The sequence below is a fragment of the Hippopotamus amphibius genome, chromosome 9 (genome assembly GCF_030028045.1).
Source record: "Hippopotamus amphibius kiboko isolate mHipAmp2 chromosome 9, mHipAmp2.hap2, whole genome shotgun sequence".
In the NCBI taxonomy this organism is placed as follows: domain Eukaryota; kingdom Metazoa; phylum Chordata; class Mammalia; order Artiodactyla; family Hippopotamidae; genus Hippopotamus; species Hippopotamus amphibius.
Genome location: NC_080194.1, coordinates 138,246,510 through 138,263,407, shown reverse-complemented (window position 1 = coordinate 138,263,407; position 16,898 = coordinate 138,246,510). Strand labels below are relative to the sequence as shown.

Genomic DNA, 16,898 nt, shown 5'->3' with positions numbered 1-16,898 from the left:
TCGGTAGAGGAGCTGGTCAAATGAGAGCTCAGGAGATTTCAGATATTGAGCTCTTCCACCTATCATATGTAAATAATATATGTACGTATGTGTGTGTCTTACATAGAGGGTTCTCGGGCTGGAATTTCATTCTCTTGGGTGTTGCTTGAAAAGTGTTGGTTATCTCTTAAAGATCATTTTGCCACTTGAAATTTGACTGTATTCTTTGTTTTTGTAGTTTTTCTAACCACAAACTCAGTGTTCAAGAGATGTCACTTTTGTCCATTTTTGAAGAACTGTTTCGGGGTCCCTGCTCTGCTGAGCAACAGAAATGAAAACTCAGTCAATGCAGGGTTTCCTCAATCCCGGCTGCCCCATCCTGCTTCCTTCCCAGGGTTGTATCTGAGTCCCAGAGGGGTTGATGTAGGGTCACTGCCATGGAGGATAGAAACAGATGGTCCCCGATTGTCCCCGAAGCTGCCCAAGATCCTATGAGTCCCTCCCAGGGGAGCTCTCCGCTTACAGGCGATAATCTTAAGAGTCAAGTGTTTGAGGTATGAGGCCTCTGCTTTCTTAATCTCAAAAGTGCAAGTACTGAAGGACTTGGGCATAAAGTAAATACATGAATTAAAGATTGGGGAGGAGCAGCTGAACCAGATATAGGTTGACTGGACTAGGAGAGGATGGAAAAGCGGGGGGCGGGGCGGGGGGAGTGATGATCAGGCACTGCTGAGGGTCGCTGCCTACCACCCCCTACCAGCTCCTGATGCAGGTGAGAAATGGTGGAGGAATAGCTGTGTCACATGCCATGACCCCAGGAAGCTGGTAGTCCTCACGCTTCTCATTAACAAGAATATTCCTTTCTCAGAGGAGATAAAGGAACTGACTGATCAGCTGGGTGAGGGAGGACAGAGTATACATAAGCTGTAGAAAATGAAGAAAAAAATGGAGATTGAGAAGGAAGAACTCCAGGTGGCCCTGGAGGAAGCTGTCTTCACCGGAGGTAATGATGTGGTTATCGCATTGGGGGCTGGACCTTGGCCAGAGACCACACACCTGCTGGCCCAGGAAGATTGATGTTTATATTCCTGGCAGGTTGAAGAGAGCAAGGTGATTCGAATTCAGCTGGAATTGGCTCAGGTGAAAGCTGACATCGATTGGAGAATCCATGAGAAAGAAGAGGAATTTGAAGCTACGAGGTACGAGGCTGATGGGAAGGGAGACTGACTGACTCTAGCTAGCCTGATGGAGTGGAGTCCAGAAACCTGGGTCTCTGCCACACACCAGTCATGTGAGCTTGGGCAATTTAGGTGAACCTCTCTGAACCTGTTTCCTCATCTGTGAAATGGGAATAATGATGGTAGCTTATACTGATGTGGCACTCTAGTTTGCACTGAGAAATACAGTACTTCAGTGATTCATCACAAAACCCCACGAGACAATAACCCAATTCAAAAATGGGTAGTGAAGTATATCAGAAAGAGAAAGACAAATACCATATGATACCATTTATATGTGGAATCTAAAACATGAAACAAATGAACTTATTTATGGAAAAGAAATAGACATATAGAGAACAGACATGGTTGCCAAGGAGGTGGGCGGGGGAAGGGATGGAGTGGGAGTTTGGGATTAGCAGATGCAAACATACAGAATGGACAGACAACAAGGTCCTACTGTAGAGCACAGGGAACTATAGTGAATATCCTGTAATACACCATAATGGAAAAGAACATGAAAAAGAATGCATATGTATGTACAACTGAATCACTTTGCTGTACAGTAGAAATTAACACAACATTGTAAATCAACTATACCTCAATGAAATAATTTTTTGATGGGTAAAGGACTTGAACAGACATTTCTCCAAAGAAGATATACAAATGACCAACAAGTACATGGAAAGATGCTCAGTATCATTAGTCATTAGGGAAATACAAATCAAAACTACAATGAGATACCACCTCACTTCCATTAGCTACTATCCAAAAAACAGAAAATAACAAGTGTTGGCAAGGATGTGGAGAAATTGGAACCCTGTACACTGGTGGTGGGAATGTAAAATAATGGTACAGCTGCTGTGGAAAACAGTACGGATATTCCTCAAAATTTCTTACATAGAATTACCATAATGATCCAGCAATTTCACTTCTGAGCACATACCCAGAAGAATTAAAATCAGGGTCTCAAAGAGATATTTGTACACCCATGTTCATTGCAGCGTTATTCACAATCGCTGAAATGGGGAAGCAACCAAAATGCCCATTGATGGATGAACAGATGAGCAAAATGTGGTCCATCCACACAGTGGGATATGACTCAGCCTTAAAAAGGAAGGACATTCTGACACCTGCTACAACATGGATGGACCTTGAGGACATTATGTTCAGTGATACAAGCCAGTCACAAAAAGCAAACACGATGATTGCATTTATATGAAGTACTTAAGTGGCCATCTGATCGCAGCCATTCTGGTGGACGTGAATGGCATTTCCATGATGGCTAGTGACGCTGAGCACCTCTTCTGCGCTTACGGACCAGTTGATGCCTGGTTTGGAGAAATGTCCATTCAAATCCTTTCCCACTTTAAAAATTGGGCTATTTGTCTTTTTATTGTTGATTTTAAGAGTTCTTTATTCTGGATACTAGACACTTATCAGATATATGATATTTTCTCCCATTCTGTGGCTTGTCTCTTCACTTTATTGATAACGCTCTTTGGAGCACAAAAGTCTTAAATTTTGATGAAGTCCAATTTATCTATTTTTTCCTTTGGTCACCTGACTGTTGCTTTGAAGAGAGATATTCTGACTTGTATGGCCAAAGCTCACATTTTATAATGAAACACAGAGGCCTTAGCATCTGGCTTTAAATTCTGACTCCATTGTGGGCTACATGGGTGGTCTTTGGTGTGTTTTCCATCATGTCGGAGGCTCAGTTTCCTTGCAGGGATGGTTTGCATATTAAATGAATTGAGATCACAAAAGACACATGGGCAAACATTGACCTTCCATTCCTTTTCCCAAAGCACGATGCTCCCCCACTTAATGCTTTAAGGGGAGATACAGTGTAATCTCACAATGCAGTGGCCATGTCCACACTGTTGCTGAGACCTCTTATCTAGGGAGGCTTAGCACATCCTGAACAGTGGGCCCAGTATGCCAAGGCCTTCTCTGCTTGGACTTGCAGGAAGAACCACCAGTGGGCCATCGAGTCCTTGCAGGCCAGCCTGGAGGCGGAGGCCAAGGGCCAGGCAGAGGCCCTGCGGCTCAAGAAGAAGATGGAGACAGACCTGAATGAGATGGAAATCCAGGTGGACCATGCCAACAAGAACAACAGCGAACTCATGAAGATGCTGAAACGGCTGCAACAACAAATCAAGGTAGTGATCTGGGAGGAGGAAGCCAGCCATCCCTGAGACTGCAGGCTCACCAGGGGCTAGTGACATGCTTGTCCAGCCAGGATAAAGGCATGAGAGCTAAAGCGTGGGGTGGCTGGCGGTCCAGGGAGCAGCAGACTTGGGAGCTGTATAAATGAGCAGCCTCAACTACCAAGATCCATATCCTGGACCACTGGAAAGAGGGAAAGAGGAAATCCAGAAGTTGAGCCTGTCTTGCTTTTTAAAATCATTTTTGACTTGTTAGAAATGATTACAGACATAGAAAAATAAAGAACATAACAAACACCCATGTGCCCACCACGCACCTTAAATAGAGGTGAAGGCCTGCTTTGTCACTCGCTGTCACCAGCCTTGGTCTGTAGCACATGCACAGCTGCATGCATTCAACATGTGCATACTGGAGCCCTGCCCTGTCCAGGCACTGCACTAGGTGCCAGGGTTACAAGAATGGATAAAACAAACAAACATCCCTACAGACAAATAATAAGCAACAAAGAAATAAAACTGTAGTATTAAAATCAGTGAGAAGTGCTATAGAGAAAGAATAAGACAGGAGAAGGGAGATGGGAATTAGCCGGTGGGGCGGGGAGGGTATAACTGTCAAGGTCATTGAGGAAGGCCTCCTTGAGAAGACCCTGCTGGAAACACCAGGGGCTCATCATGAGGAAATCCTTGACCTCATGCTGACCAGGCTGGACAGATCCTCCGGACACCTGGGCCCTGCATCAACCAGACCCTGAACCCCCCAGGGCAGGGCTGCACTTTGCACTCTCTTCCCCTGTGGCCTCCACCTCCCACCCCAACCCCAGCTCCCCGCTGAGCCTGGTCCGGGAAGGTGACAGCACCCGCAGGCCTGGGCCACCCCCAGCTGTGGGAGACAGGCTCGGGGGATGGGGGGTCCTCTTGTCCCCCAGGACCTGCAGATGCAGATAGACGAGGATGCCCGGCAGCACGAGGAGCTGCGGGAGCAGTACAACCTGCAGGAGCGGCGCCTGAGCCTGCTGCAGGCCGAGCTGGACGAGGTGTGCTCGGCCCTGGAGGGCAGTGAGCATTCCCGCAGACTGCTGGAGCAGGAGGTGGTGGAGGGCACCGAGCCGAGCGGCACAACGAGCTCAACGTGCAGGTGGGGGCGGCTCCCAGGCATGTGGACTGTCACTCGGGGTGCTGGGGCTGAGGCATGGGCAGCCCCCAAACCTCATGGGCTCCCCTCAAAATGCAGAGGCCGATGGTATCCACACTCTGCTGAGCCTCAGAACATACCTGCAGAGCTTTCTTTCTGTTATGGTTAAGAAGCAACAAACAAACAAAAACCCCAAAACATAAAATGTACCATCGCAACCATTTTTGTGTGCAGAGCTTTTCAGGACAGGCTCCCAGACTCTCCCCTGGAGATTCTGATCCAGTGGGTCTGTGGAGGGACCCCCGGGAATCTAAACTTTTAGAAACTCCTCAAGACAGTCTGATTTAGCTAATTTTAAGGACCACCATTACCCCTCCGCCCCCAGATATAACTTCAGAACTGGAAGGGATCTACAATATTCCAAAGTCTGACATTCGTGGTACAAATGAAAAACTGTGGCCAAGAGCTGAGTGGCTCACCCACGGTCAACATCGGGGACCCCAGTGGTGACACAGGTGCTGCCTGCTGCTCACAGTGCGGTCCTTTACCAGCATGGTGTCATCCTTACTCACCATCTTATGAGAATTCACCAAAAGAAAAACTGTACATGGGACACATAGGGATTACACCCCACTTTGGAGATAAAAAGACCAATCCCAGAGGTTAAAAAGTAGGCACACAGGCAGAAGTACTAGGCCTTGAACCTGGGTCTTCCCAGCTCCGAGTTCAGGGTTGTACCAGAGCTACCACCCACCCCAGGCCTAAATGATGTTCTTCCCAGGCCCCTCGTGATGCAAATTCTGCTCTAAAACCCAGAGGAGAATGCAGGACAGAGACCTTCACCCCAAGCAGGGGGCCCACGGCCATTTCCTGTTGGGGGTTTGGGAGAGGGCTACTTTTCCTGGACACAGGAAGGGCTGTGCAGACTCACAGTGACATCTTTGTTTCCTCCTCCAGAACCAAAGCCTCCTTGTGGTCAAGCGCAAGCTGGAGTCCGATGTCCAGCACATCTCCAACGAGCACGAGGAGCTCAGCAGCGAGTTCCGCTCGGTTGACGAGAGGGCCAAAAAAGCCATGACAGGTGTAAGTGTGTGAACCGCTCGCTGTGGCTGGGAGGAGCCTGGGCACCCCCGGCAGGGCCCCTGCTGCGGACCAGGCCACCCTAGGCAGGGAAGGCGGCTCCTTTGGTTTCTGAAAAGCCAAACACATGAAAATAAGGAATAATTACAAGCTACACAAGACCATAAGGGAGATTAGAGTATGAGAGCTGGGGACTCAGACCAAGAGAGATGTTGGGCAGGTGTTTTGGCAAGGAGAGGAGCCTTGACCCAGCCTGAGGGGAGGGTTAGTGAGAGGAAGACGGGTGCCCTGCCCAGGGGTGGGTGTCGGCAAGGTGGGCCTCCAAGTGTTTTCACCCCAGTACCCCTTTGGATGCTATGTGCCCCACTTTAAAGATGAGGAAATACAGATTTTAGTGTCAATCTCCTTAAGCTTGACTGAAATGCCAGCAGCTCCGGAGCATTGTTGGTCTTATTTGGTGCTGAGTCCTGAGAGCATAGACTGGTACCCAGCACGCTGTAAACCCTCCATGAATATTTTATACAGGAACAAGTGGATTAAACGACTGGGGCTAGACACAGACCTTAGACTTTCTACTCAGATCTGTGCTCTTCCCACCTTCTGTGCTGTACCCCTCATGGAGGAGGCAGCAGAGTCCGGTTGGAGAGCACAGGCTGGCGGGAGTCCATGGGACTGGGTGGCCTAGATCTGAGCGCAAGAGCCTGCCTCCTCCCCAGTCAGAGGGACACAGAAGCGTGGGGCACCCCTTCACCAAACCCCAGGAGTGCGTCAGCCGGGATCTTCTCATCCACCGCTTGGTGTCCCAGAGGTCAGGAGACAAGATCCCTCGTCTCCCAAAGGCACTGGGAGCCTGGATGGGGGCCCAGCTCAAGCTCCTGTGCTTCCCCTTCCCCCCACCCCCCTGCAGGCCGCCCACATGGACAAGGAACTCCAGCAAGAGCAGGACCACTGAGTGCACCTGGAGAAAATCAAGAAGAACTACGAGGTCACCATCAAGGACTTGCAGGCCAAGATGGAGGAGGCTGAGCAGCTGGCTCTCAAGGGAGGGAAACGCACGATCATGAAGCTCGAAGCCAGGGTGAGGGCAGCACCCAACCAGGAGAGGGAAAAGGGAGATACGGGGCGGGGAAGGGAGGTAGGTCGTTCCCCCCCAAAAAATGCCCAGTGTTTGATGAGGAGCTGCATTATTCAGGTGCTAGTAAAGAAAAGGAAAGTGAGAAACAGCTCTAATTTATTTATACAAAGGTCTCCTCTCCTTCTCCTTGCCCTGTCACCTTCCCCCCGAGTCTCCTTAGCCCCCCAAGCAGTGGTTCCCAATATTCTCCCCCTATCTGTATTCGTAGTCTCTGTTTCCAACATTATTCCTCTCTTATCACTTACTTAAAACAGCCTCCGTCTTTACCTTATGGAATGTCAGAGCTGGAAGGGCCCAGAGGGGTCGGTCACGTTGTCCCCTCCACTGCCTGCCCCACTTCCCAGAGGAGGAAAGTTGAGGCTCAGGGCATCTGACCACCTGTGAAAGGCAGAGCCCACCTGACCCTCCTGGGCAGGGCTCACCTCTGGGCAGGAAGTGGACACTGCAGCCGTGACACCCCTGCCCAAGGCCACTGAGCTCTGAAGTTCAAAAACCCGCGTTCCCCCAGCCACATTCCACTGCTCCTCGTACAGATCAAGGAACTGGAGACAGAGCTGGATGGAGAGCAGAAACAGCACGTGGAAACGCTCAAGACGCTGTGGAAGAATGAGCGGCGCCTCAGAGAGTTGGTCTTCCAGACGGAGGAGGACCACAAGACCAACCAGCACATGCAGGAGCTGGTGGAGAAGCTGCAGAACAAGCTAAAGGTCTACAAGCGGCAGATTGAGGAGGCGGTGGGTGCCTGCCACACGGCCCCAATTCTCCACCCCACCCCCTTCCCAGCCCAGGTCTCCGGCTTTGGTTAGAATGAACCACAGGAGAGGAATCAAGTTTTGGCCAAAAGATGGCTCCCGGGAGCTTCGTGTCCATGGCACTTCATCCTCGCTATCGTGTGGGGAGAGGACTGGACACGACACACTGGAGGTAAGAATGTGTAAAAATGAAAAGATCCCCTGAAAACACCCATGCTAATTAAAGCACCCACTGCAGGGTGGGATCTACAGCCAGGGGAGGTCTCAGCTGCCTCCATCCCGCTTCCACTGCCCCTTGTGGCCTCTCCCTCCTGGTCAGACGGTTAAACACCAGGACCTTCCCTTATTTGATCCCCTCGACACGAGGCAGGAACACTGACACTCAGTCTATTTCACGGGTGAGGAAACAGCCCAGAGTAGGGTACTTGTGTTATTTCAGTCAAAGTCACACAGTTAGCAAATGGCAGCTTCTAGCCTCAACCCTAGACTTCACGTCTACTTGCCACCACCATCGTTCCTCACCCAGGACATAGGTATTTGGCTCTGCTGTCATTTGATGCCAGTTCTAGGGCCACTGCAGTGACTCCATCAGCCACCCACACACCCAGTGCCCTTCCCAAAAGGCTGGATAAAGGCCAGGCTTACAGGAAATATGGTTCTAACCAAAACGACGCTATGGCTCTGTTGGGAAGACGAGGGGGTGGGAAACGTGTGACAGGGGCTCGAGAAAGCGCCAAATCCACATCTTCCTTGGCAGGGCACCAAGAGCTAATGCCTAAAACCACACATTATAGAAGCGGCGACAGAGCACGTTTTATTTAGAAATATGGACATCAAAGCCAAAGACAATCAGCTAAAAGCGTTGAAGGCAGGTGCCCGTGGTGACCTGGAGGATGCCCCCCACCCAGGACTGCTGTGTTTCCTAACAAGCCTTACAGAACGACTGGACTCTTAAAGATGTCCGTGTAGAACTGAAAACAATGCACGTTTAGCCAGAACAAGCCAGGTTTACACCCATTTTCCACCATGCCTTTGTCACAGGAGGAGCAGGCCCACCAGACCTTGGCTCGCTACAGGAAGACAGTGCATGAGCTGGATGACGCCCAGGAGCGGGCCAGCATGGCAGAGACCGCCCGGAACAAGCTGCACACCAGACACTGCATGGCTGGCAAAGGTATCACCTCCATGGAAATCATCCAGGTGTCCAAGACAGGCACCTCCAAAACCCTTCCTGAGGAGGGAGGGGCCGCATGCCCCAGCCCATAGCCGGTAGGTGTGGACTCCACGCTATAAGTTCACCTTCCCTGCTATTGCTTTGCTCTTTCTGACTTCTCTGATTGCTGTCTGCCATGCCCTGACCTCATGCAGCGGGGACCCCAAAGGTTCCCTCATCCCTTCAGCCGCACACTCCCTCTCTGGATTCTCAGCGCTCTCGGGTGTGGTGCCGTCCGCCTGTATCACAGGTGCTGGTGGTCGTCATGCTCCCCTGTCTGAGTGGAAGCTCTTGGAAGGCAGGTTCCATGGCTGATGCCTCTTGACACTAGGCCTGGCAGATAGGTGCTCAGTACATGCTTGTTTTCACTGGAGAACCGCAGGGATACTTGCGAGTCTATAGGTGGTGTGCATTCATCGTTCACATCCCCCACAATACCATTCCTGAGGACTCCATCAACACTGGTTGAATTTAGGTTTCTAACCTAAATCATCATAGCTACCACTTCTTGAGCACTGAGCGCAGGTGGAATTTTAGGGGGAAAATTTAAAATAGTCCTTTCTTATTTTCCTTAACTCAGAACCAGTTGAGAAGAAATACAGGAGACAAACACATAAAAGTCAAAATGCTGGTTTTATTATGATACAATTCTAGATTGAGAATTTAATGGGTGTTGAGCACGGTCATCCTTGTGCTTCACCCCAGAATTAAAGGTACCTGCAGAACTGAATAACCACAGCCCTGCTCCCTGGGAAGGAGCCCCTGCTCCAAGGGCAGGAACCACCAGAGCTCATCAGCCCTGCAGATACATCCAAAAGGAGAGACCCGGTGGGGTTCTTCCCCACCTTCATGGTTTCTTTTTCCAAGCACAGGAAAAACCACTCCTCTTCCCATCAGAGGAGCAAGGGTAAGGTGAGGAGCAAAGAACATTATTCTAGAGTGGAGGTTCCCAACATGTGTTCCTTTGGACCAGCAGCCACATCAGCAGCACCTGGGAAGGTGTTTAGACATGCAAATTCTTGGGCTTCGCTCCAGACCTGTTGAAACAGAAGTTCTGGGTGTGGGTTTAGCCAGCCCTCTAGATGATGCAGACAAGTTTGAGAACCAATGCTGTAGCAGAAATCTTCCCTTACAGGAACAGGAGCCAGAGAATGGAGGTTTCTTCTACTTTCACAAGAGTCAGGCATGTGGTAAATGTTTTTCATTCTAGCTTATCCTGTGAGGTAGGTATAAATATCTCCATTTGTCAGGTAAGGAAAACGCGCTCAGGGAAGTTCAGTGACGCCCATGGTCACACAAGCCCTGTGCTATGGGAAAGCAGGCTGTCCTCTATTTTAATTACTGTGGAGATTGATAAGGTTGCCCTCTGATCAGGATGAACCAGGATAAGTCAAGATCAAGGACTTGGTTTAGGTTGGGAGGGGCAGGGATTTGGAGCCTCAGTGCTGATGTGCTGATGTTCAACCTTCACGGACTCTGGGAATTTTTTTCTGGCCTCGTGTTCAAGATTCTGGTTGAGTCAGCCCTTGGTGAGGGTAAGGTCCCCCACTCACAGCTCTCTGTCTCTCAGGACCAGGTCAGTTTGAGTTTTAGCCAAAAGTGATAATCCCATTGACCTCTGAATTCAAGCTGAGCCTTTTCTTATCATTTGCTTAGGGAGGGAGCAAAAAATAGGACACAGAATCTTCTTTTTAATTCTCTAACTCTTAAATAATGGTCAGCTCAGGAAGTTAAGGAAACCAGAGGCTTGCCTCTGGACGAGTCCTACGATTAATGTGTAACTACCTCTCTTCAGGGCAAAAACCTCACAGGGGTCCCTTCTGTTGAGCAACCCCCTTGGTGGGGGCTACTCCTGAGGCCTCCTGTACCACCTGAACTCATGAGACACTTCAACTCCTTCTGCCTGTGAAGTCTTAGCCTCCAGGATCAGGCACCTTGTAAAGCAGAATCCCTGCCCTGGCTTGGTGACTCTTTATCCCTGGGGTCTGCTGGCCCTGGTCCAACTGCTCTGTCTTCATATCATTGGGTCACAGCCCTGCCAATGGCACCCAGAGGTGATGAGGTGGAGCCCCTGGGGTCTGCACTCTGTGTCCTGGTCCATCATCACTCTTTTATTTCATTTCCCCTTATCAGTCACAGGGCTAGATATGCCATTGTGGCCATGAGATACCCTAAGCAAACTAGCACATGGATTAGCACTGAGCCAAAATCCCACAGAAATTTAGTTTTCCAAATTGGCATTACCTTCAATCCCACAAAGACTGACCAAGCTCTGAATATGGGCTAGGCCAGTACTCTGGGATACAGAGATAAGTAAGAAACAATGTCTTCCCTCGTGGAGCTCAGAAGAGAGGCAGACACACACAGCAAGCACCACAGGCTGTGAGCGAATGTTCTGCAGTGTTTGCATCTCACGAGAGGGGATCCCAGGGGAGAAAGGAATGGTTCAATCGGAGATGGCTGGGGAGCAGCTTCACGGAGGACATGACCCACACAAGAGTGTAGAGCAGTGCCACTCGGCAGGTGGTCCCCACTGCAAAAACTGAGAGGAAGCTTTTAGAAATTTTGATAGCTATTGATACTGCCATGACATCCAAGTGCATGGTCAGTGTATTTCATAAAAGTATTCATTTCTGATGTTAATTAAAACAAACAAAACTGAAAAATAATAGAATGGAAATTAAAAAGAATAAATAAAATGGATCCCTCACCAGATAGACAGGGAAAGAAGGGAATTCCAGATAGAAGGCCCAACACATGCAAGAGTGCAGAGGTGGGATGTGCACAAGGGTACAGCATGACTGGAGAAGAGGGGTCAGGAAGAGGCACTGAGGGCTGGAAGAGGGGTCAGGAAGAGGCGCTGAGGGCTGGATGGGGTGGGAGATAGCTGGTGGGACAGGCGTGGGGGTGGGTGTGAAGGGTCCTGTTGGGAGCAAGTATTCCATAATCTCCATGAGGAAATCTTGCTAATTTTTAAAATCCGTTTGTGGGATGTGATGAGTAATAGTTTTTCTTTCTTGGGAAGACACATCCGATGGCAAAACAAGCCTCTTGGCCCCTCATGAGACACTGCAGACAAGTGCATGGTGAGCACTGCACCCCAGGGTACTGCACTCTGAATTCTTTTTCTGGAAGGGTGCCTGTCTCCTCTTCATTGAGTTGTTTTTCTGGGGCTTTATCCTGTCCCTTCATCTGGTACCAAGTCCTCTGCTTTTTCATTTTCTCTCTCTTTCTGTGGCTGTGGTTTTCAGTTCCACGGAAGGAAATACTGCTGATACTGCTTGATTCTGTTGTCTGCCCTCTTGTGGAGGAAGCTATCTAGGAGGCTCCTGGGTGCTTCCTGATGGGAGGGACTGATGGTGGGTAGGGCTGGGTGGGCAGAGCTCAGTAAAACTTTAATCTGATTTGGTGGGCGGAGCTCAGTAAAACTTTAATCCGCTTGTCTGCCAGTGGGTGGGGCTGTGTTCCCACCTTGTTGGTTGTTTGGCCTGAGGCTACCTAGCACTGGAGCTTACAGGCTCTTTGGTGGGGCTAATGGCAGACTCTGGGAGGGCTCACACCAATGAGCACTTCCCAGAACCCCTGCTGCCAGTGCCCCTGTCTCCTCAGTGAGCCACAGCTGCCCCCCACCTCTGCAGGCCGCCCTCCAACACCAGCAGGTAGGTCTGGTTCAGTCTCCTATGGGGTCACTGCTCCTTCCCCCTGGGTCCTGGTGAGCACACTTTTTTGTGTGCCCTCCAAGAGTGGAGTCTCTGTTTCCACCAGTCCTGTGGAGGTCCTGCAGTCAAATCCCACTGGCTTTCAAAGTCTGATTCTCTGGGGATTCCTCCTCCCACTGCTGGACTCCCAGGTTGGGAAGCCTGATGTGGGGCTCAGAACCCTCACTTTAGTGGGTAGACTTCTGCAGTATAACTGTTCTCCAGTTTGAGAGTGACCCACCCAGTATTTATGGGATTTGATTTCAACGCGATTGAGGCCCTCCTACCATCTCCTTGCGGCTTCTCCTTTGTCTCTAGATGTGGGGTGTCTTTTTTGGTGAGTTCCAGTATCTTTCTGTCGATGATTGTTCAGCAGTTAGTTGTAATTCCAGTGCTCTTGCAAGAGGGAGTCGGTATTGCACTCTGGCCCTCTCAGTGGAGTTCAGGCCTACCTGGGCATGCCAGGCCCAAAGGAGTTGTCCCTAAACCCTACAACCTAGCAGAGAATGAGCCAGGTATGACCTGGTAGTGTCTGTTATGAGGAGGAAACCTGTGCAGAAGCAGCCCAGGCACCTCAGAGCACTGTCTTTCTAGCAAGAAGGGGGCAAAGATGTCAGAACTTCCAGCTCTGGCCCACAAGGATCTTCTCACCCTCTCTCTTTTTTTCTTCCAGGGTGGTACAGTTCTCAATGGCAGACCACTGAGAGGAAAAATATATGAAAAATGGAATACTGGGTCTATCCTGAGACTGCTTACTATGCAAAGGAAAGTGCAAGCCAGAAAGAGACAGGTGCAAAAGAATAAAGATAGCTGTGGGGGGGCGATGAGCTTGGGGATGTAAATACCCAGCCATTAGAGGAATTTAAATTAGCGTGGCTTCTCTGAGATGGCATCGAGCTGTCAAGCACTTGGATAACAGTAACGGTGGGTCTGATTTAGCTGAGATCCTATATGTTCATGTCAAGGACGGAATATGTAATGTCTGTGGGACTTGGCTGTTCTCTAGAAGTAATTCCTCATGTGGACAATTTAAATACCTTGTCCCCATGCATCTTAAATAAAAGAAACATGGAAAACAGACTGACTGGAGATTGTTTTTAAGTGAAGAATTAGTGAGACTTCCAAATCCAAAGGCAATTTTTATAGTATATCAGAGTCCTGTTGTGTCTATGTCCTCATTCACAAGCTTGTGTGTATTGGAAACCATGAAAACTATGTAGTCATGGTGAGGTTCTTTGCAAACTGAGAACGGGTGTATCAGAGACATGAAGACAAACTAGGTTTCGTAAAGCTGAGATAGTTAAAGGATCCCCTGAAGGGATGTTAGGATCCAACCAGGCTAATGACCCAAAGGCCCCCCACTCCCTGCCTCAGCATCTCCCCAGATGCTCAGACGTGGGCAGGTCAGCTCCATGAGGGCAGGCACAGTGTATTTTGTGTGTTTTATTCACTGCTGTTTCTCAGCAATAAGACAGCGCCAGGCCTGAAGGGGGAACACAGTAAATACGGTATATACGTGTGGAGTTAATGCCTCCCAAGGCAGTGCTTCCTGACATTGCACAGAGCGCTTCCTGAAACCAGGCTGAGCCCTGCCCTCTGGTGAAGTCCACTAGCCAACCCTGGTTTTCACATGCAGGACCCTGCAGAACAACCTGAATGGAAGGCAGGTATCACGGTCCCTCCAAGTTGCTCTTCTCTTCCTGGGTCCTTCCACCTTCCCAAGTGTGACGGGATTTCTTCGTCACCTTCTGTTACTCCTCGACCCTGTTCCTCTCACTGTCTTTAGGGTGCAGGGGCAGAGGGAGCAGCCCTCAGAGCACACGTCTCCCCAGTTTCCTGGAAATGGGGTCTTCCCTTTGAATTTTAACACCGTGACCTCTCTCCAGTGCACTGGCAGACAGAAATCACTGTTCAGGCTGGAAGGGATATAAATATTCTGGTGGTGGATCCCTCTCCGTCTTCACACAGGCCCACATCACGCTTGTGATGGTTCTAAACTTGGTGCTCTCTAGGCAGCTCAGGAGGGAACCGGGTTTGGGTCCTTCAGTGCAAATGCACCAAATGTGAAGACGCTGCCCTCTGGTGGTGGGGTCTCCAACTGCTGTATGTGATTTCTCTGGGAGACACCAAATCACACAATCTTAGAATTATATTAGAATTTTAGGGCTCAGAGGGACATTTGGAGAGTGTTTAGTCCAACTTTCAGCCAGTTTTGGATTCCCTTCCATAGCATCCCTGAAAAAAACGGTACTCCAACATTAACTCTTTCAGTGAAAAAAAGGCAGCCCATTGCAGTTTTGGCTGACAACCATGGTTCAGAAGTCCCACCCAGTATTAAGTTGGAATATGTCTCCTCAATTTTGCCCTTATTTCAATCTAGTCTTCCCCTCTGTAATTACATAAAATAAGTCTAGTTCTTATGCTTTAAAGTCAGACAGAAATGGGTTCCACTTTCCCAGCAGTGTGACCTTGGGCAACTTAACCTATCTTACCTTCTGTTTTCTCGACTATTAAATGAGGAATAATAACAGCATCTGCCTCGTAGGAATGTGAAGTTTAAATAAGATGATTTGGCACGGAGCCCATTATGCCTGGCACTGAGACACTCACCAAGCTTCTTCCAGCATTCCGTAGGACACTTGACCTCCCAGGGGAGGCTCTGCTGGGCTGTCAGTCCACTAGCTGACGACAGCAAGCCTCTTGCTGGAGAGATGCCAGGTGCATTCCGTGAGGTTGTAAGACCTCATCATTGTGTCCTGGAGGACAGTCCATTTGTGGTCTCCCCACACTCAGAGAATTCCAGAGCAGCTCCTCACTTTGCTGGGGAGCGTGGGGGCCCAGAAGCAGACAGGCTCAGTGACTTGCCCAAGACCATTCAGTTAATGCAGAGATAGAAATAATCCTTTGGGGCAGGAGACGAGGTGAGGTTTCTGACCCAGTATTTATAAGAAAATGGATTTCATTTCACCACACATGCTATTTTTGCCTAAGGACATGAAATTTCAGAGTGGCTTAAAGGCCTCAAAGGATATAATCTATATAGTCTTTTTAAAATTTTTTTAATATTTGTTTTATTTATTTATTGGTTGCACTGGGTCTTAGTTGCAGCAGTCAGGTGCCTTAGTTGCAGCTTGTGGGCTCCTTAGTTGTGGCATGTGAACTCAGTTGCAGCATGCATGTGGGATCTAGTTCCTGACCAGGGATTGAACCCTGGCACCCTGCATTGGGAGCACAAAGTCCCAACCACTGCGCCACCAGAGAAGTCCCTGTATAGTCTTGCAGAATAATAATATTAATCGGTATCCATTATGATTGAAATCAGGGCACTGGCGCCACGTTCTGTAGAGTAAATGGAGCAAAGACTACATGGTTTTGCTAAATGTTTTGGGGTAGCTTTCAAAGCTGCTAAATTTTGTATCACTCATTGTATTAAGTATATTTCCTTATTTTCTATATTCATGAAGCTCTGGCATTTTGGGGCCTCCCTGGCTGAGGAGACACTGCCTCTCCCAGGGCTGGCCAGTTCTTAGGGATAGCAAATGGCTCTCATACACAGACTAACCAATCTGGAGCCCACACTCTGAACCACCTCCTCTATCCAGTTCTTGTACTCTGCGAGGCAATATTCCCCTGCCCTAATCATCCCAGGACCAGGTACCAGACAACTAAGGACAGCCCCTCTGCCACAGATGCTGAAATTAGCCAATCCTAAGCCTGCTCACCCTGCCTCGCCCATTCCTTCCCATGGAAACCACAATGAAAGTCGTGCCCATGCTTTCCCCTTGCTCCCTCTGCTCCTGACCAACCCTGGGGCTTCCCGACATGGCCCTGAGTGGCATGTCATGCTGTGCCTCCTGCTTCTAGGGATGGGTCTGTGAGTGTATAAACTTCTTTCTTCATGACAATCATTTCTACTTCTGTGTATCTTCCCACACCTGATTAAAGCAAATCCCAGATACATTTTAAGGTACATACACCAATTATCTTCCTCCTCCTTTCACATGGGAACCACTCCTGGGTCCTCGTAGGGAACCCAGCAGGTTCTAGGTCATCCCCACGGAGCACAACTTTGGGTGTTTCCAGCAATCACAAAAACCCCTGGCCCTTCCACCCACAAGCTACCAGGAACTGAGGCTGGAAATCTGTTGTGAAAAGGCCAACCTTGAGTTATGATAAAATCATAAGACTAGAAGGACACTTGCTGGCTACTATAAGGGACTATTCTCTCCTCTGAACCCTGAACCCTGGCTTAGGCTAATGAAAAATATATCTTGAGGCTTTGGAGCATTGATTCCATAACACTTTTTTCTACACACATTTAAAAAACCAACTTTTAAATATAGGCATCAAAACAGTAACCAGACATTTAGACCAAGGGGGAACCTGTATTATAAGAATTAGGTTTGGCAATTAGAAAGGCTACTGTGGGGGTAGGTACAGGATGCAACAGGAGAGTCCTGGAAGGCAAAGGAAATCGTGTCTCTGCTGGTGCTTAAGGATAAGTAGGAGTTAGGCATAAAG

At 49.2% G+C, this 16,898-nt stretch overlaps 1 protein-coding gene across 1 annotated transcript in view; it reads left to right on the top strand.

Annotated features, from left to right (window-relative positions):
* The window catches only part of LOC130861067 (myosin-16-like), a 51,590-nt gene extending 42,858 nt beyond the window's left edge, over positions 1–8,732 (top strand). The window contains 9 exon segments of the mRNA XM_057749558.1: positions 848–969; positions 1,048–1,178; positions 3,169–3,361; positions 4,294–4,473; positions 4,476–4,502; positions 5,457–5,582; positions 6,487–6,657; positions 7,248–7,448; positions 8,508–8,732. Coding sequence (XP_057605541.1) covers positions 848–969; positions 1,048–1,178; positions 3,169–3,361; positions 4,294–4,473; positions 4,476–4,502; positions 5,457–5,582; positions 6,487–6,657; positions 7,248–7,448; positions 8,508–8,732 — 1,376 coding nt within the window.
* The last annotated feature ends 8,166 nt before the right edge of the window (positions 8,733–16,898 follow it).